Genomic DNA, 25461 nt, shown 5'->3' with positions numbered 1-25461 from the left:
CAAATGAGTCACTTACAAAACTTTCATCTGATACAACTGCAAAACTTATTAGATCATTTAATTGTGAGATTAAAGTGGGCTAATTTGACAAACCAGCACTAATCACAAATGACAATAGGACGGCCTCGAGGACTGAGCGGGGAGCGTGCAGCCTTGTGCTTATTTATATATTTCTAATGAGAGTGACTAAAGGGATACAGGGATGTCGGAGAGAAAATGAGGTAAACCAAACAGCTGAAACTGCAACGAGGAAGAGAATGAACAATTAATAAATGCTTAAAGGGAAGAAGAAAAAAAGAGTGTGTTTGGTTGGCCAGTTCAGAGCTAAGCTCCGAGACAATCACAATAAAGGCTCAATTGCTGCACGGTGAAGCAGACACACATGCTCAAAACAACGTGAGAGCCAGAGATGGTAACGCTGGAAGTAGCGGACTGTGATTAATCAGTGACAGCTAACCACTAATTACAACCCCCAATCAATTACCTCAACGCTCATTATCTAGTCAACACACCACCTGGAGAGCACTAATGCGCTTTACTTGCTGTGGGCAGAATCAGACTATATACTTGTTTTTTGAAAGCACTGACACTGAAAGTGAAAGCTAGCTTTGCTGAAGAACAACATTTGACAAGTGTGCAGTTGGTGTGTGTAATCCAGTGTGTTCTGGTAGACTCATGCTTGAGTAAGGGACCAAATGCATAATCCCCTATATGTTTTTAGTGCACTGTGTCTTTATAAAAGAAGGTGAATATGCAAACGTGTGTGGTAAAGGGAAAAATCTCTGCTGTGTCCCAAAGCCTCCGGCGTTTGCTTTACATTTTAAGCGAGACTAAAGATTAAAGCTCTTCTCCCGGCAGTTCGCTTATAGAGAACAACCCAATTACACCTCACCAGACCTGCACCTACAACCAAAAGGGGAAGAAAGGCAGAGATGCACAAGAAAGAGAAAAGAGACAATGAAGATGCTGGAGACTACAGGGAGTGATAAGTGAGTTGCAGGGGGGAAAAAAGAAAAAAGGTAGATGACTGTGGAGGGGAAAAGGACACGGGAAAAGATGTAGTTTATGTGAGAGAAGGGCAGTGTTGAAGGAATGAGTGCAATGCAAAGGAAGGTGTTAGAACAGAAAGTGGGAAGGGGGATTGAATAGAGAATATCAGAGGCGAGAGGAAAGCAATGTCAGACGTCTCCTTGGGGGAAAAATACTGTGTCCAGTTAAAAGCTGGGACTCCGAATGACAGAAAGAGTTAACTACTTGAAACTTCAAGACCTCAAAAAGCATGAATCATGCAACATGACGTCAAGAAGTAGACAGTTTGCTCATGTTTCAAAAGCCAACTGGTCTGTTGGCTTCAGGTCACGGCTTGGAAACGAGAATGGACCCACAAAATGTGCAATGTTCATTTCTTTCAATTCTTTGTAAAGCTGTTTTATGGGTATAACTCTAAAGATGGCAATCTCTGGGTTTTTATTGGATAGATTGTCATGAGGTTTTGTGCAGATATCCAAAGTGCACTGCTAGCACACTAAACAAAAGGTAAAGGTGAGGGAACGGATCGCTATTCAGATCATGCAAGCATGGTGATATTGGCATATTATTCAGACAACTGCAGTAGAGCCCTCACACAGCAGGATCGCTCTTCAGTTTTTTTCTGCTCTTCTTTCGAGCTAAACTGTTAAATTGTAAAAATGAACTCTACACTATTTTAGTATACATACAGGGGAGAGACAGAGGCCAGACTTTAAACAGGCCACAGCCTATCTTTCCTTTTTTCGTTGAAAGTATACATTTCAAGAAGCGCCTTTTTACTGCTATTCCAAATTCATCAGTAAGCAATTTATTCTGTGTGCAATTACTTTCTTGACATACACAGCATCTATCAAAACAGCCACGCATAATTTATTTAGCTGCAGTTTATCCAAATCTGATAAACTGTAGCAAGGCTAATTTAGATATTTAGTCTTAATAAATACCACACTTAAATGAAAAATTGCATTAACACAATATTTTTGCACTCTTTACAGAAATTCCAGGCTTAGTAAATATCAGAGGTGGGACCAAGTCATTGTTTTGCAAGTCTCAAGTAAGTCTCAAGTCTTTATCCTCAAGTCTCAAGTCAAGTCTCAAGTAATGTCAGGCAAGTCAGAGTCGAGTCTCAAGTCACTGGTGTAAAAGTCCGAGTCAAGTCACAAGTCTGAAACTTTGAATTTCAAGTCCTTTCGAGTCTTTAAAAAAAAAAAAAGAAAAAATAATGTTGCAGTTATGCTAAATGTAAATATTAGACCATGTAATTTTAAAATCTGTGTTTTTCTCAACACATGACAAAATAGTGAACTTAGAAAATATACACAAATTGTGAAATTGCACCTCTTTAAAATGCAGCTCAATTAAACCTAGCTCCAAGAATAATTTTCACCGACAGTTCTGAGATACGCTGCATGTTATTCTTGGATGCGCTTGTAGGACCAGCTTTAAAATCGCATGACAAAAATATCATACACATTAAAAAAACTGTATCACCAACGTAGCCTGGACAACATTTGCTAGTTAGATGAAGTCAGCTATCTCATCTTAGCATATTTATATGCATATTTATAATCATACGGTTCTTGGAGTGAGTGCATACACTCATGAAGTTTAGTAACTTCAGGTCACTGCAACAAGCCCAGGTACAGTTTACCGACGGATGGGTACAGGACCTTGAAATGCACCGTGTAGAAAGTAAAGACCATCGTACGTATCATAAGTTTACCAGTCTCACAAATCGTCGTCATAAATACACATTCGTTAACCGTTTATTAATAGGACCTTTGAGCTCAACGGTAATTAATTAGTAGTGGAAATAATTTCTGGTACCCATCACAGAAATGTAGCAGTGACAATAATATTGTATGCTGTAATCGTACTGGGCAATTAGTGATACAAAACAACTGTTTTATCCTGTGAATAAAAGTATATGTTTTTGTCAATGTACCATAATAACAGAAGCGAAACGCAATATTGTGTCAGGACAATTCACTATTTATGCACAATAAATAAAGGAGCATAGCGCGACAATTTCTGTTCAGCGCCAGACTTGCTTGTAACCTATATCACTAATTATGTTATGAAAATGACGCATTAACTACTAAAAAACACTGACCTTCGTGTAAATGCTTGGAGCAGACTAACCTGTGAGCTGGAGTGTTCTGGGACGTTATATTTGATCTTTGAATGGCTGCGATCCAGGCCATCCGTCGCCTGTTTGTCACTTCGGAAACATGGCTCGAACAATTTCTCTTCAACGACGTAATCCGATAACAACCGATCTCTTTACCCGTCGGCTTCCCGTGGCTGTCATGCGACCGGCTATTGCAGTTAATAATACAACGGCTTCTTGACATTTTTGTGTTTCTTTTTATCGCTGTATAACTGATTTCAATTGAAAGCCTGCGTGCGCTAGTACCGCTTGCCACGAGTTCCCAGAATCCTTTGCGGTTCTACCTGTGAATGACGTCACATTTTCAATCTCTATATAATATGCATGTTAAATTTTATATTTGGGGTAAAATATCAAGTCTTTTCAAGTAAACCGGTTCAAGTCCAATTCAAGTCCCAAGTCATTGGTGTAAAAGTCCAAGTCAAGTCACAAGTCTTACAACATTTTTTCAAGTCAAGTCTAAAGTCATAAAATTAATGACTCGAGTCTGACTCGAGTCCAAGTCATGTGACTCGAGTCCACACCTCTGGTAAATATTCCCCTTGGTCTTGTTTAGTGGTGCCCCCTGGAAGTCGATGCTTCGAAGCATCAAGTGTAGATCCCACATGGCAAGCGCGCTGTGCTGGGGGGGGGGGTTTGATTCATGAAAGAAGATAAAATCTAAGGCGGAGTAATACTTACCAACCGAGCCCTTCCCTTTAAGGGACCCATATGAGACATGAATCCAGTGTTGTAAGGAGTGAGTAGTAATGTTACCAGCAGCAGGCCACAGCCTTTGTTAAAGTCAAAAGTTTTTTCCCCCCCAACTGTCACCTAAAACATATTTTTTGCATGAATGGGACCTTTTCTTTCCTGTGTTTGTGTGTGTGTGCTTAGGTGTGTTTGTGTTGTAATACAAAGGCTCAAATGAGGTAAAAAGAAGAACACAAGATATTTCTAAAAATGCAATCAGAGGACAAAAAAAGGAAATCCAGTTGCTCAAATGAAGAAAAAACTATTTCCTACTATATCTACATTAGTCACCATTTTCAGCTGAATAAAGCAAGATAACTCTCTTCTCTTTGGTTGGCAAAACATGAAAAAAATATCACTCAGTGAATCAGATGTCAACAAGGTAGGTCAAAGGAAGGTACCTGAAGTTAAAAGAATTCAATTAAAACATGCAATCATAAAATAGTTTGGATTTCTGATGCTGAGAACATTTTTCCAACTGAATATGAGAGAAACGACACTCGCTGTTTCTAAAGCTAAAATTTCGTGTAGGCAGCATGCTGCAGACTGAATAGACAAGCGTGACTTTATGAAGAAACCCATTTTTGAAAGTGCTTTTTTTACAACACAAATCTCTAAATTCCAATCCAGAAATGACAGAAACCTCCTCTTCACTTTCCCCCCTCTTAACATCCCCCCCAAAAAAATGTTCAGAGTAATTATGCAGGTGATGATTGTAGCTGTCAAAGAGTTTTACACAACAAACCCAAACAGACAGAGAAGAAGTTGAAGAATAGAGATGAAACACGGGGAGAGATTAAAAGTGTGCGTCTGCTGTCTCCAAGCTTTACTTGCTTCTGGTAACAGCTATTCTTTACTCAGAGCCAGCAGAGTTTATCTGGTCTTCTGTAGCTGACTGATGATGTGAGTTTTTAGAAGCCAGCACCAATTTATCCCTAAAGTTGCAAGCTGGCCTTCATGTGTTCCTGTGAGCTGGATGAACATTTGGACCCTGGAACACAAATGGATTGAAATCAGATGCTTTAGAGTTTTTGGGTAATACATGAAAAATGTGTATAATTTAACACACACACACACACACACACACACACACACACACACACACACACACACACACACACACACACAAACATTTCATTGTTGTGATGTGTGATGCAAAAAGAAAAAAAGTTTGTATTTCATACAAATCATCTTCAATTAAAGACTCAGATAAATATATTGCTCGGCATTCCACCTACTGACTGCAAGCAACCTCTTGCAGCCACTCGCCAGTCAGGTTGGGGAATACATAATTTTTCCTAGCAACCGACTGTTACCGGGGGCCACTGAGCTGAGCCACTGACTGGGGCCTTAGCAAACCTCTAGCAACCACTCACAACTGGTCAGAGAATGCAGAGATTTCCCTAGCAACTGGTGGTTGCTAACGGTACAGTCTGCTGCAACTGGAAGCAGTCACAACCCAAAAATAAGGAGCCACTGAAGACGACTGCGTAATTCTTAACGGTTTCCACTGGTTTTCTCACAATCTATAATTCCTTTCACAGCTTTGATTCATTCGATTTATTCTGCAAACAGATATAATAATACTGTGTCTGTCTCATTTCATTTTAAATCATAAATCAGACTTGAATAAAAGTAAAGTAAAGTAGTAAGGATTCATCCTTTTTTTAAACCAAGGAAAAATAATCTCATAGATAATTTGAGGCACCAGTGTGGATCAAAGTGAAGGATCTCACTTTGAGACATGTGGCCAGCAAATATTGATTAGTACAACTTTAAATATTTGTTCAGCTACTGGCATATGAGGCGATTGACTTTCAAATTTAGGTGCGGATAAATCTGACCCCGTGAAGCTCGTCTAGACTTATAGACGACTAAAACCACCATTTTGCTGTAAACTGAAGTGTTTTGCTGCATTTGAGTTTGGTCGCTGATTTCTGACTTAATAAATGTAGTGGTCCCAGATCTAGGGGTGAAATTAAAAAAAATCAGAGTATAAAATTAATCAGCGGAAGCTATTTGAATACGGCTTATCAAATAACTTAAAAAAAAAAAAAAAAGAGAGAGACAGCCATTGCAGAATCAAAGATGGAGGAGGATGCTTGTATTATACATTCAGTGTATGAGAGAATGAATCAAGATTTTCTCTCCTCCCTCTATCTCAGCAGAATCCAAGCTAAAAAAGCTAAATAAATAAGGAATGGCAGTGGGGGTCGCCGAGCCGTGACCTTTCGGCCCATTTGCTTTAAGAGTGCAGGAGTGCAGCCTCAGCTAGACGCTCCTCCAAACTCTAGAGGGTAAATTTTAATCAGCGCCGTGCCAACGGCCGAGGCACTGCATCATGCTTAACGAGGCTAGAAGAAGGCTCTCATTTACCCATGCACAGGTAACAAATGGACCAGTGCTCATAAGACAACCCCGTTTCCCCTTTTTCTGTGATGTCCTTCAGCATCTCTCTCCTCTCTCTCTAGTTATGTGCTCACTTTTCCTCACATTCAAAAGGTTCATACTCTGTAACCACACCGTTTGATTTTTCTTCCCCGTATTTTTACCTGAAAACATCTGCTTTAACTCAGATACAATTTTCATTTTATTTTGAGCAAAGCAATTCCGGAGTCTGCCATTGTAAGGATTTATCTGAGCAAATGCTGCATCCATTTCCTACACATTTGTTTTATGTGAGTTTTCCACGTTGTGAGTTACACCCAAAGAAATCTAAAACAACTGCCCTCCAAAAGAAATCCTACCGCCTCAAACTTTATACATAAACTTTATGTATAGTTTGTATTTTTTTTAACAGTAAAACTTTACATTAAAAAACATAAAAACCTGCTTAGTTACTAAAGTGGGAGTGAGAAATTAATATGAAATGACCAGCTCACTGCCTTAAAAACTTCTCGATCTTATATCTCAATATTTGATGGACTGCTGTAACATTTGATAATGGCATTCATGTTGGATAAGCTTGTTTTTTTTATTTGTTTTGTTTTTGGGGGGTGTTTATCTAGTATTCCATTTCTCCAGAACATTGGCTTATGATCAATTCAATTAAATTCAATTTTATTTATATAGCGCCAAATCACAACAAAAGTCGCCTCAAGGCGCTTCATAGATACAGAGAAAAACCCAACAATCATATGACCCCCTATGAGCAAGCACTTTGGCGACAGTGGGAAGGAAAAACTCCCTTTTAACAGGAAGAAACTACGGACAGAACCAGGCTCAGGGAGGGGCGGGGCCATCTGCTGCGACCGGTTGGAGTGAGAGAAGGAAGACAGGATAAAAGACATGCTGTGGAAGAGAGACAGAGGTTAATAACAGATATGATTCAATGCAGAGAGGTCTATTAACACATAGTGAGTGAGAAAGGTGACTGGAAAGGAAAAACTCAATGCATCATGGGAATCCCCGGCAGCCTACGTCTATTGCAGCATAACTAAGGGAGGATTCAGGGTCACCTGGTCCTATATGCTTTAGCAAAAAGGAAAGTTTTAAGCCTAATCTTAAAAGTATAGATAGTGTCTGCCTCCCGAATCCAAACTGGAAGCTGGTTCCACAGAAGAGGGGCCTGAAAACTGAAGGCTCTCCCTCCCATTCTACTTTTAAATACTCTAGGAACAACAAGTAGTTCTGCAGAGCGAGAGCGAAGTGCTCTAATAGGGTGATATGGTACTACAAGGTCATTAAGATAAGATGGGATCACATCAGTATGGTACTGTAGATCTGTAATTTTTCCACTCTATTCTTTGTATTCACTGTGTAAAAACCGAATGGTTCCTGTGAAACACTAAGGCACTACTCTTCTCACACCCTCTTTTATTTTCACTCATCTCTTCTTCCAATTATGCTGTTCATCCTCAGCCTATTTTTACAGGATTAAAAGTCCAGTGGAAGATGGGCAGCAAAACATTGTCCATGCTACTTACGTATTGAGCTGATAATTCTTGGTGGAATTTCAGTTATTGCTAAAGTAGACGATGTAGCTGCAGAGTAGAATTTAGGTGGAAGAATGTTAGCCCACTTACCAGCAAGATTTTAGCTCTCTTGAAAACATGGTGGGTTTAAACTGGTTTGAAACCCCTGATTAAAAATAGATCTGAGTAAATTTAAGGCTTCTGACAGCAAAGATCAGGTTGACAAAAAGTGTAAAAAAAATACATCGCTTATTAACCTAAGAGTTTTGCACCTTTTTTCTTTCATACCATTCAGCTTAAATCTCTCCCTCTCAAAGTCTCCATCACTTTTGGCTCCACAGGTCTCATTAGAGCCAGGCCAGTAGGGGAGATTCTAATGAACAGATGAAGGGGACACACACACACACGCACGCACGCATGCACGCACGCACGCACGCACGCAACCTTGAAAAAGATTACACCAGGGACAAGCACAAAATAAAAACCTTGCACTTGATTATTTCACGTGAAATAAATCACAGCCCTCAGACACACACTCTAACCTCAAAGCAAGAAAAATGGCGATGCAATAACATTTGCCATGAGAGCACGAGCAAACATGCAGCTATAGATGACAGCGCTCCTTATTAAGGAAAAAAATGAATGCATACACACACACACACACACACACACACACGTGCATTCAAACACACCCTTGGATAATGAAACGTATACACCCATGCACCTTCCTCTGTTGCACTGTGCACAATAAGTCTTGCTTCATTAAAGCCAAATCTCATCCACTATCAGTTTACAACCACAGAAGTCGTTTGAACCGCCAGGGAAATACAATTCCATTCCGTTTCAGGGTTATCTTAATATATGAGCTTGTCTCCACCACATTGGTCTGCGGTTATGAGCCGGGCAAACACCCACAGCAATGCAATATTGCACCGACACATTCACACGACAGATTGGAGCACACAAAGCAATTAGCAGCTCATATATATGTGTGTAATTGTGTCCGCGTGTGACTAAACTCCCTTGTCTACTTCTTATTTTACTCTAATTTCTACATCCAGTGTTATGAGCAAACAGTTCATTATGGATTGCAGTTTATTTGTTTGTGTCCTTCCCGTAATCCTGAAGACAACTTTCAGAGCAGAGGATTCACCGAAAAGGGCAACTAGTTACATTATGCAAAACTACACTGCTGCATTGTATCATCAGAGCTTTATGAAATTTAACTCGCCAAGACATGGTTGAAAAGAAGAACCAAGACAAATGGCGTTCAAAGAAGACAAATCTCTCAACGCTGTCAATGTCTGAGGTGCTTTGGCCATCCATCCTCGATCTCTCCTTCATTCGCTATCTGTCTGGCCCTATCCCACCTGTATGACACCCGATCACTCTTCATCCCTCTGTACATCCATTACCCCTGTCACTTCATCCTTCCATTTCTCTGGCCCAAGGCCTGAGCTTCCCTCGCCTGTCACAGATGATACTATCAGTGTGGATTACTTGGGATATCATGAGGAATATATGGTCAAATATCCCCTTGCAGAGGTCATAATATGTTAAATAATGACATTGCTATTTATAGGTAGTGTTGTTTTGTCTATATTTTATAAAGTGACTTAAAAATTCTGAGTACTGACTTACTATAAAAGAAACAGTGAGTGAGTGAGTGAATGATATTTACACTTTTAATAAGCTATTTATAATACATATTAATTATTACCAAATCATTGAGAGCTGCTCAGATACTCAACAGGTCTTTTTTACAGAAGATAAATAATCATATTTTCCATTATATAAATATTACTCATACTTTAATAGCTGCATATACAACCTGATATTTACAATGCAATAGTACAGCTGTCATTGTTTTTTTTAATTTTGTGACTCTGCGCATGTAATCGCAGTAAAATGTGTTTGGGTAATCATGCGCAATCATGCAGTTTTAAGCTCTTGGTCAAGTGTTTGTGCGTCTGTGTTTGTGGACAGACTTTTTCCAAACACTAGCATCAGGGAAGGATCAGCCTGTTGTGTGTGCTTATGCACCATGCAGCAGCTCAGAGCAGTCAGACTTCCCGCAGTCTCGGGTGGCCTCCTGAAAGGATTCCATCTGGGGCACCAGATTTCAGCTGTAGCGATAGGGCGAAGAGCTTCGACATCCAAAACAAGTAGGCAGTAGAGCTGCTGGTACTTTGAGTCAAACACAGCCAGCTGAGTCAAGCTCAGGTGGTTCGGGAATCTGATTAGGATGCTTCTTGGGTCTTTTCTTTCTAAGGCTTTCCTGGCATGTCCAGCTGGGAGAACACCCCAGGGTACGCTCAGAACTTACTTGAGGGATTGCACTGCTCCTCTGACCCAGGAATGCCTCAGGATCCCCCAGGAGGAACCTGGAAACGTAGCTGTAATACCCTGCTTTGAATTAAGGAAAAGAGATAGATGGATGGATGTGTAGCATAAATTCTTCCCCTAGGGTGAGACTGTCAATGAAGACTTTAAAATTCAGTGCAAATAACCTGAACCATGAAGCGTGCCATAGTGCACAGCACACAGTTAATTGAAAATGCATATATTTAGCTCTAGTCATAGACTTGGTTCTCGGCGACTTTGTCCTCTTCCCCAAAATGAAATTGAAGTTGAATGTGTGTGATTTCAATACAGTGGAGGAAACCTACTGATGCAAGTGAAAGTGGTCATGAGAGAATTTAGGAGCAGTCAAATAAAGGCAACCACACTGGAAACTGTAGCGCTACTCAAGGAGATAATGTAGAAGGAGGAAGACTGACCAAATTTAAATAAGTAAAATAATTGTTTTAATAAAAGTCAGTTGAACATCCTATTTTAAAACTGCTGCCATGTGTGTATAAAGTCAAAGGCACTGATAAACAAATAGCTGAGGTTTGAATTCTAGGCCCTTAAACTGAAAAGCCCGACAAGGTCTGACCCCCTACTCGACACTTTACTTTGCTATCTCCTCACTGCTATCCATCCTCCTTCCCCTCCTTCAGGCCAGTGCAGACCAGCAGGCATCAATCTCAGCCTTGATCTTCCTTCTCTTTATTGATGGTGGGGTGACACAGATGCAGAGCTTGTTACAGGCTTTCACAGCACTGACCTGCCACGCCTTGCTCTCCTTTCTCCTATAAAAGGAGTGAATGATGGGGAAGCGAAGGAAGGGGGGGCGACAGACTTATACAGCATGCATAACAACTGAGTACACCTCTCCACATGCATCATGCCATCCATCGCCCCCTGACTGTCTCATCTGAGGCCAATGGAGGTGCACACACACACAAACACAGACACACACATTTACAAAGACACCGAAGGTTGGCTGCAAGCTGCTACCCAAGCTGACTATCAAAGCTAAAAAGAAATCACACCCTGGCGCCTCAAACTCCAGCTCACATGAAGAAGGTCACACTGACAGGCTCGACTCCAGTTAACAAAGGCTTTTCCTATCTCAGGGACATTCCCCAAAAAAGCAAAGTGCTGACATGCACGCCCACTCAGAGAGAACCATATGTCTGCGATGTTCGCACACTCTCAGTCCGACACACATGCGCACACACACCGTGACCTTTGCAGCAAAATTCTCAAACTCTGAAATATTGGCTGGACAGCTTATTCTGAGGGTTATCAGGCAATATAAAGTGTAAACCATCAAGTCTTGTTCTCCACTTTTGGCACGCAGTTTAATTCTATAGTGCTATACACATACACTGCACCACAGTGGGATAAACACATACTGCCAGGTCTGAGGTTTAAGGTGGCATTCAAACAAAAGGCATGTTCTCCAAGGAATATAAATTTTATAGGAATATTTATTTTATTTCTCCGACTTCAGAACCTTGAATCTGAGAGTTTTGCAGACTCTTGTTATCAGCATTTCTTTAAAAACAGAAATTTCAGATATTATTCCTGGAATTTGCTGGTGCCATTCATTCAGTTTTTCGGTCTAATTGCCCCCGGGAATACTGGACGTTACCTTACACATCTGTTCGAGCTCTTCGTTCAGCATCTGGTGATTCTTCATCTCCTTCCTTCCTTTTGGATGTTACTATCACCTGGGATTGCCACATCTATCACAACTGCCCTCTTCTGCTCCGAGTTACCACCACTATATCCGGTTGGTTAGCCAGCAGCTGTTTGTCAGTCTGGATGCTGCAGTCCCAGAGGATCTTAGCGCCGTTTCTCTCAGCACCTTTAGGAGGTGTGCCTCATGACGACTTCAGATCCATGGGCAGTACAGATATTTGTGAACACTAGCCAGTTATTTTAGTCCCAAAAATATATCTGCATTTGCAAATGTTGTAAATATATTAATATAAAGAACATATCCTTTTTGCCTTAACAAAAACTTGACAGCTTGAGAAATCACACAAAGCACAAAGTGACTGGTTAAATACAATATGCAAATTTAGAAAAAGAAAAAAAAATTGAGTCTATGTTAACTGAAAAAGGCACCCAAATGACCCAGTTGTATAAATTACTTTCTGGAAGTAGGGCTGTGCGATATGACCAAAATCTCAAATCTCAATATAAGACATTTATCGTCCTGACAACGATATAAATACAAAAATGTAATATTTTCTGTAAATTCTGTGAATCTCGGGCAACTCTGTTTGCATGAAGTTTTTCCAGCTGGGCGTCCTTTACCTGGAATCGAGTGTTTTAACCACCTGACAGCTCTTTTTTGCTTCTCATCCGTAAACTCTCTGCATGCTCTTTCACGTGATTCTGTTTATTTTGAAAAGTCTCAACAGGATCTTGAGCTTTATTGTGAAAGGTTTACGTGAAAAACAAACGAGCGGCAGCGGAGCCATGGTTTTACGTCATTGTTGCTAACGACAACACGTAAAAACAGGCGCTTGTCCGTCTGTAGTGTAGTTATATTAAATATAAGAGAAAGAGAGAACTTTAAGAAATTAATATAGCCACTACAGTCTCCATCAAAACGATGAAAAAAAATATTGCCGTAAACAGTTTATTTTATGACACCACGAAACAAACGATAGCGTAATAGGAAACGATAGATGTTTTTATATCGTCATCGGATATCGTTATATTGAACAGCCCTATGTGGAAGTGCTTTTACACACACAGATGACTTTGTTCACTAGTTAAGATCATAACATTTATGCATGTATTTGTCCAGCTCTTCTTCTCAATGCTGGTTTGTACAGATGATGTGTAATAAAAAGCCTGCTAATATAAAAACTGTCCATTTTGAAATTATTGCTAAATAAATATTTTCTTTAGAGAATGACTCACAACACAATAAGAACCACCGAAGGTTCATGCGTGGATTGTCTCCTTACAACTCTTCTCATTTTTATACTCGCACAAACACTACACTCACATAAAAGGCGTAAAATTTGTTCACCATGACTCATAAAACTGTTACATAAACTTGCATCATAACTTGATATCTGATGTATGTAGTTGAATCAGTTCTACTCCCATGTGCCCAAACATTAAGCCCCTGTATACTGTCTGTATCACAAATAATGGCCATTTGTGTGTTTGATGAGCGCCAGCACAATGCCAGATTATCCCCAAAGACCGGTGGCCACGGCTGACTGTTTGATGAGGAGTGATTTAAAGGGCTCAGGGAAGAGCTTCCCTAAAGCTCGGAGGGCCTCTACTTTGGTCAACACAAAGAAATCCCTGTTAAAATACAGTCCGAGACAAAGGTCTGAGTCTCTGAAGTGATTACAATCTATCTGTTCTCTAAGCAAGAGACCCAGTCAAAGAAGCCTGAGAGGTAAGTCTGCATGCTACACAACTTGGTATGAGACCCATGTGATCTGCTAAGGTCGACAACATCTGCACAGGAGATTGAACACTGATCACAGCAGGATTACACTTGAAACTAAAATGTGACACTGAAACACAGTGACCTAGCACCAAGCTGAAAGAAGCTGTGCATTAATTAGCCAGTAACCTGTATATGTGGTCAAACTGCATAATTAGAAAGCAAGAAAATATAAAGTATTAGAAAAAAAGACACCAACATGCTGGGAAAAAATTCAAAAATATATGTATTTTACAGTTTTAAAGGGCAAGACGGTGAACAAGTCAAGGGAACACATTAAGGCATGAGATATACTTGATTTTAATTATACACATGATGGTGAGTGTTTGGAGCTTCAGTTGTGAATGTCATCAAAAAATAAAAATATGTGTTTCAAGAAGATTCAAGAAGCACTCCAACGGTAAGTACCAGAGTCTGTATAGGCATGCTGGCATCTCTATGATGTGCTGTTGCCTCTGCACAGAGACAACTACACTTCATTATCAGTGTCATCTTAGGTATATGTAAATTAGACATAGGAACAAACAACTCTGATCGTTTAGTGGTTTGCTTGCCAAGCAAAAGCTCGCTGGTTCAATTCTAGCCAGAGAGACAAATTCCCATTGTGGTTGCATGACGAAAAACATCAAGCACGATCAAACCATCAAAGCCACCCGCTGTGGCGACCCCTGTGACAAGGGAGCAGGGGTAAAACAAAATGAAGACGTTGAGCTTTATCAATTGAAGTCCCACTGAGAATAAATTTCTTAAAAGAAATGGGCTGCCCTGATATTTACTGTTTTAGGTCATGCAAATATGGAAGCCCTCTGGTGGAATCCTCCACTAACACGTGTAGTAGGGAGTCAAGCACATAAAATGTTATATCATCACTGCAAGCGGATGTTTACGTTACTGCATGGTTAAAAAGCAAGTATCTCTTGCCTGAGGTCAACAGGTTAATGTAAAACATGTCATGTTTTGAAACTGGCAGATACCTTCTCTGTTGTGTTAGCTGGCAGCGCTCTCTTTTATTGGCCTTTCCTACATTTCATTTATGCTTATGTATCGTATGGCTCAACTGACCAACAGCAGGAGTGTAACAATAAGCAGCCAATTTTCTCAAGTGACACTTCCAATACAGTCGAAACGAATAAAAAAAATAAAAAAACGAAATAATAGGACTGCAAAACTGTGTTTAAAAAAAATGACAAAAAAGCATTATTTTGTGCAATTCTACAATGAATGAAAAATAAGAAGACAACATAAAAAGAGCAAATACTCTGTGGCTGTATGGTCTGTCAGCTTTGAAGCACAGTTAATGTCACAAGACAACAAATACTATGCCAATTATATTAAAACACTGCCCACTAGATATTAAAATATTGCCCACTAAAACATGCCCACTATAGATTACAGTGAATACTTTGATCGGACTCTTGTAAAATTACTGTCATGTCCTCAGTCACCCAAGAGCCGTACTGTTATCGATGTTATTATTCAAACAGAGCGACTGCGCCTCGCGCTACTTGCTAAATGACAACAATCTGGCAGAAGTCTGTCACTATTCGGAAAATAGTCAAAATCTGAGCTAAACATCTCGATGTGCCTGCCTGATTTTAATAGTTAAACAGTTTACATTTGTATTCTTTCATGGAAAAAAAATATAAAGACAATTGTTCAAGCCTTAGAAGAACAATAACCTGAACACCATTAAGGTCTCCAATAATGGGAACAACAGTCCTTCACTTTCCTGTTGGTTGATCCTCTTCACTTGTCTCTTCACAAGCACAGTTTGGGTCACAACACTGTAGAAGTCAAGACGTCACAGACAAATATTTTCAGGGACTCAACATTGACTTTTCACTTTCACACAGGAGATCAGTTCTTTACGTGCCTGACAGGCAGAATAGAGTTGTAGCCTTCCAATATCATTGATGATGGATATGGAATAAGCAAGGCTTTGGGCTTGCAATCCTTAAATATCCAGGTCCAGGTCTTATGGTATTCACTCAGTTCATCTTACAGTGATGTGTAGTACCTCCTCTATAGCATTAGTCCAATAATTCTCTGTGCTGCCCAGCTGTATAGCTGCCCTAGCTATATATGTACCCAAGCCCTAGGCGTCAGTTGTGGGCATCTTGGGATGCTATAGGTACAAAAGTAGGATTGGGAGAGAGGAGCAGTGAGGCTGCTGGTACGGGAGGAAGCAGCAGGGTTAGGTCGGGAGAATCGCTCCAGACCACTAGGACTGTTTCAGCCGTTTTCTTGGGGGACCCAGGAAGGGACACTGGGCCGAGGCCAGAGAATGATAGGCCTCCGCAACCAGGTGTGGGTGAGAGATCACCATGGATTTCCATCCTGATGTCTCCATCACATCAGCAGCGTGACTGAGAGAAAAAAGGGAAATGAAATACAAAGGAAACGGAAAGCAGGAAAAGATGTTAAATTAAGAAACTAAACAGATATCCAAACAAAGTACACAAATTAATCTTTTTTCAGAGAGAAAGAGTTTGGGATTATAAGACTCCATCTGTGTGGAGAGCAGCTTTGAGACATTACAGATTTGTCATACCAGCTGGTGAGGCTGTTATTTATTTTATATTTTTAAATATTTAACCTTTGAGGTCATCTTTGTGATAAATAACATCACACAAATAAAAAGGCATCATTAAAGTTGCACAAATATACAGGCATGCGATAAAAAGGTTAAGTCATAATGTTTTTTATATCATATCATGAAATAATTACTTGATTAATCAGCTAATGAACAGGAAATTATTCAGGAAAGATTATGATCATTTGTTTATTTATGAGAGTCGATTTTTAAACAAAAATGTTAAACATTACCTTTTGTTAAGTTTTAATTGTGAGGATTTGCTGCTTTTCTGGGTCTAATGAACTAAATCTTTTGGTTTTTTGGACTCTTTTATACAATACTATTACACAGTACTCTTAACATGTACTATAATTCATATATTATAGTATATATAGTAAGCAGAACACAATATTAACAGATAGATGGTTCATTTTAGAGACCACATGAAAATCTCACTGTGAAAAGCAAAAAAAGGCACACAAATGATGACTAGTTCCCATTTTCAAAGCATTCCACGTTTAGGTTTCATTATTCACACCTGGTATTGTAATGAGGAGAAATAAAGATGGCTAGCATGTGCCTATTTCAGCTGAATTAATTCCATTAACTGTTCATTTGTTTGCTCTTGAAAGATCCTCAGACATTTAAACTAAATTGTTTTTCCTTAGTTGGGAAAAGGGAGGAAAAAGTTGGGAAGGTTTTCTAATTAAGTGCTGATCAGTTTACTTGTGGTTGAGCTTACACCAGCAGACCCTGTGGCAGTCTTCAACCTCCTGACACCCTCAGGGTGCTGGGATGCACTATCACGCACACTGCTGTGTGGCCTTTAATGACATTTTTCATGTTTTATTGTGTGTAAATAAACAACCGCATGCGTGTGCGTGTACACGTGTGTTTATGTTTTGGCGCGTCTGCTCCTGGCTGTTTGTGTGTGTGTCTGCGTGAATGTGTGGTCCTATGGTTTCCACACAGCAGCTCCAGACCTCCAGCCAACCTCTGACCCTATTCTCTGTGGAGGAAGTGAAGCCCTGCTCACAGTAATGGCCAGTACGCTCAAGCTGAGTGCAGTGAAAGGGCACAAGGAGAGCAACCACAGCAGGAGAAGGAGGGGAAGGGATGGACCGATGGAGGGGAGAATAAGACGGCAGCAGTGACAAATAAAGAAAAAGGGAGGTGACAAAGAGTAATCAAACGTCACGGAGGGAGGGAGATAGGGAGAGTGACTGGGAGTAGAGCAGTGATGTGAAGGTAAATCAAACTATAGTCTCCAGTCAGTGGTAATTATAAGTTACCAAAAAAATCTACTAAAAAGGCATTTTGTCTGTGCTTCACATTACTCGTGTTGTGTTTACATGCTGGTCTAAAAAAAAAAACTCTGTAAGCTTTTCTGTAAACAAAGTGGATTAGGAGAGTTTAGGTGCCTTTCCTCTCTGCTGCATCCCTGGTGAGGACGAATAAATGAGACAGAGGAAGGATAAAGAGGACTCTTATTGTCTCAACTACATGACTGTAAACTGCTTGTAAGGACTGGTGTGGAAAGAGGTTAAGGTGCTTCTGGGGGTAGGATTATTGGTTTCTCTGTGTCGTCCGTTTTCGATATTTGTCCTCTAAATTGATTTTTGTTTTGCTGCTCTTGTTGCTGTCGATTGTGTCTGCAGGAGCTGAGTTGATAACGCTTTGCTGGCCAGGAGTCCCCTGTGGCCAATTTTCCCACCACCACAACAACGCTGTCGCAAATTAAACTGTCATAACGCCCATAACCACAATTAATGACTGGGATTAGGGGGAGAAATCTGCATTACTGAACACCTTTAGGCACACATGAGCTCTTAAGCACAAAACAGAGGTGGGAGACGGGGAGAAAAGGGGGGAAAGGAAAGGATAATGGGAGTGAATGGAAAAGGGAGGGAGACGAAGCCCAGGCAGGAACAAGGAAAGGACATGAAGCTGTAAAGAGAGGACAGAGGAATGAACAAAGGGATGGAAAATGTGTCTGGCTCTAAGGCACACAGTTTGAACAAACACAGGTAAGGTGATAGGCAATTCAGGTAGCGACTGAGAGAAAGCCTTTTGTTTCAAGTGGGCATTGAAACACTGGATCAATCACCTGTCGGTGGACATAAATAGTAGTCATTGATGCTAATAGGCCACATCGTACCTAAACAGGCTGCACGCAACACGATTAACACCAGCAGCTGAGGTTTATTGCTAAATGGACCAATATGATACAGCAGCAAAATCATCTGATCTGGAGATTAAATTAAATTTCCTCGGGAGACAAAAATTGCTCCCACTGAAAATTAATGACATCCCCTGACAAAAAGCCGAACGCAGAAGCGTGCGTGTGTCGGTGAAAAAAATATTTGCATTAGTGTGAAGGTAGTTCTCAAGATGGATGATCTCAGCGTGAGCGTGTAACTCACTAGTTGATGAAGTCCACAGCCTGCGTCTTGAGCTGATCTGCACTGTGCAGGTCGGCCAGGATAAGGATCTCTGCGGCATTCTCCACAGACAGATTCGTGCAAAGAGCGTCCTCACACATCACCTTCAACCTCTCCAGAGCATACTACAAATGACAGAGAGGGAGGATAAACAGCAGGTAAACTAAATTACTTAAACAGCGCTGCCACCAACAACTGTAGCAGCGGTGTGTAATGATACGGTAACACAGAATTACTCCACCGCAGTCGCAACAAGCATTAAATTGAATAAGAAAAAAATATGGCAAAGAGAAGGGTAAGTGACAGATATGCATACTGAGTTGGAACTGATGATGGAATAGCATTACACGAGAAGCAAAAAATTATTTCCACTGAGTCTGATTACAAAATTACCAGCTACAATAACCTTCTCTCATATTCACACACACTTCAAGATGACTCGTAGAGGTTTAGCGGAGACTACAGTTTAATGTCGCAGTACTTCCTTTTAATTTAACAAGTTACATTCCGTCTATCTACATTCAGTGACATAAAGCAGTCGATTTAAATGATTTGTCATTAAATAAGACTTTTTTAAAACGACAAGTAAGCATGTGGAAAGATTTAAATAGGGCTACTGGTTCATGAAAATCCCAAAACTACCAGTTTATATTTATTGTTGAATGCCAAAAAGACAGGAATTATCCGTCTTGCTCCAAAGACACAAGTTAGGAAACTAGTGACGAGTTAACCTCCTAGGACCTGGCGTCCACACATGTGGACATCACATTTTGGGTTATTTTAGACCAAAATACTCAATTTTGCTCTACTGGGGCCTGATATCCACTTACAAGGACATTATACCTCATATGTGGCTCTTATTTTCCTTAGAAACAAAAATCAGGTAAAAAAAAAAAAAAATCTGGTAATTCTTTGTTTTTACATTCATCAGGTCCCAATATGCCCAAATTTCAAAGAGAAATTAAAAATGCATGCCGTGGAAGAGTTCAGGTCTTAGGGGGTTAAATGTTTTTTGGTTGCAAGTGTTTTAAACCCTTTGGCAAAATTTCTACAAAGTCTAAGATCGTGGGAGCAGTGAAGCTATGCTGAGTCACATGGTTCTTTGAGCCAAATTTGCACATTAAGCTACGACTATTAGGAATGTTCGTGATTTCATAATCACGTAAAAAGAAAAAAAAATTAGAGCTAGTAACTAATTAGTAATCTAATTAGTCTCTGATAAAATGATACACATTTACCGACCACTATTTAACAAGCACGGAAAAATAATGCATTAGTGATCTGCGATAACCAAGACGAGTAAAACAAGTTCAACCAAGGTGAATATAGATGACTTGGTATAAATACTAAAAACATACAAAGGTAAACACTACTAAAGCCTTTACACTGCTTGGAACTCCTCTGTGAATAAATTAGTTCATACAAAAAGAATCAAACAAAAATGGTATCACATGCAAACTATGCCAGCTAAAGCTCATATATCATAAGTTTACCACAAGATCTTTCCGGTACAGAAGACTCACTCAAAATGTGATTTTACAGAAACAGACAGGAAACACTGAATATCCGGCATGAGTACAAGAATAAACAATGAGGAAAACGATTCATTGGAAGTGTGTGCATGTCTTTACCTTGCACAGTTGGGTCGGCTTTATCCTTTGCTATAAAAGTATGTTTGGATGTGTAAGTATGTGTGTTTAGAGGTTGAGGAGCATTTGGTGCTTCCCAGGTGTATTTTTGGGAACATTATCATGCATACCAGCTTGTGTGTAAATGTACATAGTAGCAGGTGCAATGCACACACACACTCTTTGTACCTTGTCAGCTGCAGCCAGCAGGTCATCAGCCATCTTGTCCAGGTTGGGGGCCTTGCCTGTGTAGATGAAGTACATCATCTCTTTGAAGACATCTGGCTCCACATCATTTATCTCCACACGGTTCTGAACGGGTAGAGAGGACAGGAGAGGAGAATACACGCAGGGTTTAACAGAATAAAAGAAAAGAGAAGAAAAACAAACGCTTTGACAATCCTTCAAAACTATATATGGCAGCAGTGTCTTTTTTATTTCATGTAAATTTCCCAAAACCCACCTGACTTAAACTCTCTCACCTTGTTTAGTGTACACACACACACACACACACACACACACACACACACACACGCAGTGATACAACAAAACATGTTCCAAAATCACAATAGAGAAAGAAAGAAAAAAAACACCTTGAAGAACCTTCTGAGCAGTCAAAACACGTTTCAGCAAAACTACATTCTAGTAAATTTATTTAACTCTTTTCAGCAGATTCAGGAGAATTAATCCTGAGCATTCATTCCTTGACGGTGCCTGCAGCAATCAAAGTAGGCTTTATCGCTCTATGGCACAGTGACGGTAACCTGAACCTTTCCCCTCCACACTGACAAGAAGAACAAAGCAATAAACCAATTATAACAGTGCTTTATCGTCACCACAGTGACCAGCGGCGTTTTAGCAGGGTCAGACTGGGTGTACCAACAGTTTAGTGCATTTGTGTCAACTCTGACCACTCAACACCAACATAATCATACTGAGAAATAATCGAAGCAGAGTCTAAAAGCTTCTGGTCTGAGCCTGCAGTCTGCCATGGTAGCCTTTTGCAGGAATGCACAAATCACACAAACACATGAAGCCGTGAAAAAATTAGTAATTCTAACAGGCAAAATAACATCAATGTGTATAATATCAAAAACAACACACCTATTGTTTCTAAATTAACCTCAAACTCATCAGAATCGTTATATTTCTAATTCCTTTCTATTTTTTCTACACTTAACCAATTTCATTCTGCTAATTTCTAACGTGTGTTGGAGCGTTAATGAAATAAAAAAGACATACTACCACCAAACTACCTTGGAAATCACATGAGAAAAAAACATAACAGGACTTTCTCGCGTAATGAGAAGGCAGTGCCCAACCAGGTCTCATAAATAGACAACTCCTGTAGTTACAGTGTCTGAAGCTCCCCTCTATTCACAGAGCAGTCCTCTATCAGAGTGCTTCTTTATGAGCTCATTTGTCTCTTTTCTATAGAGTGCTGCAGAGGAGTGTTAACCCACCTATCTGTTTTCTCTGAGTCGTATGGGGACGTGGCCCACAATCTCTCCCTCTTTCTGATGAAGACGCCTACTTAAACAGCAATTAAGATGCATTTCCTGGCTCTGTGCTTTATAATTTCCCCATTTGAGCTCTGCAGGCATCAATATTCCGCTGACATGACGGCTAAATCACCACAGTTGAATCTCACCACCTCCTATCAGATCAACACAACCAACTGTGGCAGAGAGACTCAGTGCATCACACATGTACAAGCACACACAGACACAAACACTGTTTTGTTTCCATCACGTCAGACCTAAACTTAACCCTATTTACACTAATTTCGTGACCAAGCCTCACTAAACCATGAACTAATTTAATTATTTGTATTATGAGGACTGGAAGGGGAATGGCATCAGAGACATTATATTTATGGGATTTATGGGAGAATTCTGAAATGCTCCCAAAGAGCAAATCAACAACAGAAACAGGAAACAAATGAGCCAATCATGCTGTTACACTGACACACGAGAGGTTCACGACCCTTTTAGTTTTCTGGTGGCAGATGCATCTTTCTGCTCATTATTGTAGCGAGGGAGTAGCTACTTTTTAGCTCCTGTATCCCTAATGTGCATTAGAATGGAAAAAAGCAGAGACACTGATGGTGCCACCACCCTGTTATAAAACTGGGGGGGGGGGGGGGGGGGGGGGGGGCAAAAACCTTTATAGCTTATTCTGGGACAGGAAATAACTGCAATGATTCATTCCAGGATGGCTGTTGAGTTGCGACACTTGCCTCAAGAGGAACTTGGATTGCATTTACCTAACTTTACATAAATTTGCACATAAATCTTCAACGTTTTTTCCATCTCTTAAAAGTATTATCAAGCTACTCGCATGCAGAACTGTAGCAACAGGAAGCTTGAATCCACACCGTCAACCTGCTAATAACACTAATCAGTCACAATAGCTCTCAGAACTATTCATACCTCCACAGTACTTACACTTTAGTTTTACATAATTAAATAAGAAGTTATAGGAGAGGCAGAAAGTTATCACAACTAGCATCATCTTTCCATCATCTCCACTGTAAATAGGACGACGTCAGACAGGTTATTTAAAATACACCCTTATGACACCGACTCCTGCCTTATAACTGTCTGCAAACCACTTCCCTCTTTGGAGCAGTTAATATTCCCACTAGACTCTCTCTACTTTCCTTTAAAGGTCAGTACTGTCAAGACATTTTGCTACTGATCAATGGCACCTATGCATGTGTTAAAGTTCACTAAAGTCAGAACTTATAAAAAGAAAAACAAATTGAGTAGATTTACTGTGCCCATTTCATTAAATTAATGAATTTTGATGTGAGGTATGAACATTTTGAGCAGCAGCAACACCAGGCACAAACTGCAGCACAAAAAAAATGGCAAAAAGATATGTATATTAAAAAGAGATATCAAAAGGAAAACCAATTCCCTCATGACATTGTAATTGAGTTCCAGGAACAGAGTGATCATATTGAAAGCAACAGAGACTTCAGTCATTTTGTCTGATACAGTCTTGTTAAGTCTACAAATAACACGCTTTATGCCATCAAAGAAATATCAAAGATTATACAAGTGATAATGATATAATCACTTAAGGATTTTTTCCATATAGTAGCTGTGATGACACCATATAATAGTCAGCAAGACATGAAGGAACATGTGCAGCCACACTTGTTTAAAGAGGCAAGTGCTTCCTGATGCAACAGAAGGAAAGATTGAAATTTAAACATTTGACTCACCATGCACTGAGGGAGCAGGAGCGACAGAGTCAACTCACCTTCTTACTCTCTTCCATCTCGTGCTCAAACATGGCACTGAACACCGGCGAGCGAGCTGGGACAGAGAGAAACAAAAGGCCGAGACAGAGAAAAGAGGGTTTGTTATTGAGTGTAATGTTGATACACGGTGAGGTCTCTGATATCCGTTAACAGCTTGCCACAGGGCCGGAGGAGAGCAAGGACATGACTGACAGCAGTGACAGCAGTAGAGGCATCATGTGGAAAAAGTCAGCTCCTTTCTGCTGACAGACTCTTGACAGCCTTTCTCGTTTGTTTAGCCAGTATTCAGCGTTGATGGGCCGACTTGAGTGTTGCTTATCTCATATATTATGCCCTAATAAAGATCTGTTTTCCTCTTTTAGTTGCACTTTCACTTGCTACCACTCAACTGCTATTTCTTTTCTTTTTTTTCCTTTCCTAGATATGGTTTTTCACACGGCTTTTGCATCACAGCACAGTCTACAAATCCTCTCAAGGAAAGTTCAGACTATTCTTCCATTTATAGAAAGTGATAAGCCGTGAGAGAGAAACAATGTAAAAGAGCTGCTGGTTATTTGCCAAGTCACAACAAGAAACAAAGAGGGTTTGCAATGAAAAATGTATTCTTATAATCCAAGTTCACACAGATTTCATATTGTATATTTTGCTAAAGACATTTTTGCACATTTTGACAATCTCCAAAATAACAAAGATAAAGTCTAGTAGGAAAAAAAGAAGCAAAAGCAATGACCCAATGGCCCTAAAATGGACAAGTGAAAGCTTAAGCACAGTGTTTTTCACTGTTGTTATCCCAGACGTGACCCCAGCTGGAGAGGTCATGCTTAATCTCCAGTATAGGCAGAACATGACGGCCCAAACAGAGCTCTTTAAAATTTCAAATTACTGCTGTCTAATAATTCTGCAGGCTTAAAATAATCACCGCATCTTGTCCCTGTAGTTCTGCTTAAGGCAACAACACTGTATTTTCTCTCTTGTCGTCCCAGTGGTGACAGTGGTTAGTTTTGGCACAGAATAAAGCACAGCCTCACAGATGGAGCTTAGCCTGTACTTGATTTCCAGCTACTGTTATTACTAGTAGAGTAAGAATGTGTTCCTACAAAGGAAGACCTTGGCCTTTTACTCAGAGTCGCATATATACTATAGCCACGCTTTTCTGACATGGTTCGCTTAGTTTGATTATGCACTGAAAGGGTAACAGTTCACATTATTATTCAGAAGTGAATGCCTTATTAGCTAGTCATTAAAATCTAACAAATGTTGTAACACATTATTAAGTATGTGTCAAAGTCAGTGATATAATAATTAATTCAGACACTTAATAATGAGTTATTAACGCAAAGCTATCTAACCATTTAATTACTCATTGGGTTACACGGTCTCATCCATTAAAACTGCCAAAGCCACAAATAGCTATAATACTGTATAACTGAATAAGCATTAACAATGGACACTGAGGCTATAAGGTCAGAAACTCACTCGCTACAGGAGAATCTCAAATCCACTAAATAAAAATGGCTAACACTAAGTCTCTTAACATTTTCATACATGTTACTTACGACACGTTTAGAGTTTTAGCAAAGGTGGGACATTGGAAATAAATGGTGTTCATTTTAGTTACTTAAGTTGTCACAGTCATTTTACTATAGTAGAGAAGATAATTTGATGAGAAAAAGACAAAATCTTAATCTTTGAAGTCCCATTGCCACAGGTTTATAAAAAAAATAATAAAAAATCAAGCATCAAGCACTTATTTTGTAAGCGTATGGGGCATTCTTTAATAATAATGCAAGTCAGTTTTCAAATTCAAATTCAAAGCTTCGTTTAACATCAGCACAAAAACTGCAACAGGAGTTTCATGGCATGTGTTTCTGGGGCTGAATGAGTAGGCG

The 25461-nt window shown here is 39.9% G+C and overlaps 1 protein-coding gene across 5 annotated transcripts in view; it reads right to left on the bottom strand.

Annotated features, from left to right (window-relative positions):
• Positions 1 to 13871: 13871 nt before the first annotated feature.
• The window catches only part of spop (speckle type BTB/POZ protein), a 96144-nt gene continuing 84554 nt past the window's right edge, over positions 13872 to 25461 (bottom strand). For all 5 annotated transcript variants that reach the window (XM_080906311.1, XM_080906308.1, XM_080906310.1 and 2 more), the window contains 4 exons: positions 23572 to 23627; positions 20491 to 20613; positions 18656 to 18798; positions 13872 to 16023 (listed from right to left, as the gene is read on the bottom strand). In XM_080906311.1, coding sequence (XP_080762437.1) covers positions 15879 to 16023; positions 18656 to 18798; positions 20491 to 20613; positions 23572 to 23627 — 467 coding nt within the window. In that variant the 3' untranslated portion in view covers positions 13872 to 15878. The remainder of the gene's footprint in view (positions 16024 to 18655; positions 18799 to 20490; positions 20614 to 23571; positions 23628 to 25461) is intronic.

This window comes from Rhamphochromis sp. 'chilingali' (assembly GCF_963969265.1).
Source record: "Rhamphochromis sp. 'chilingali' genome assembly, chromosome: 15".
NCBI lineage: Eukaryota > Metazoa > Chordata > Actinopteri > Cichliformes > Cichlidae > Rhamphochromis > Rhamphochromis sp. 'chilingali'.
This window is presented reverse-complemented; position numbering and strand designations above follow the sequence as displayed.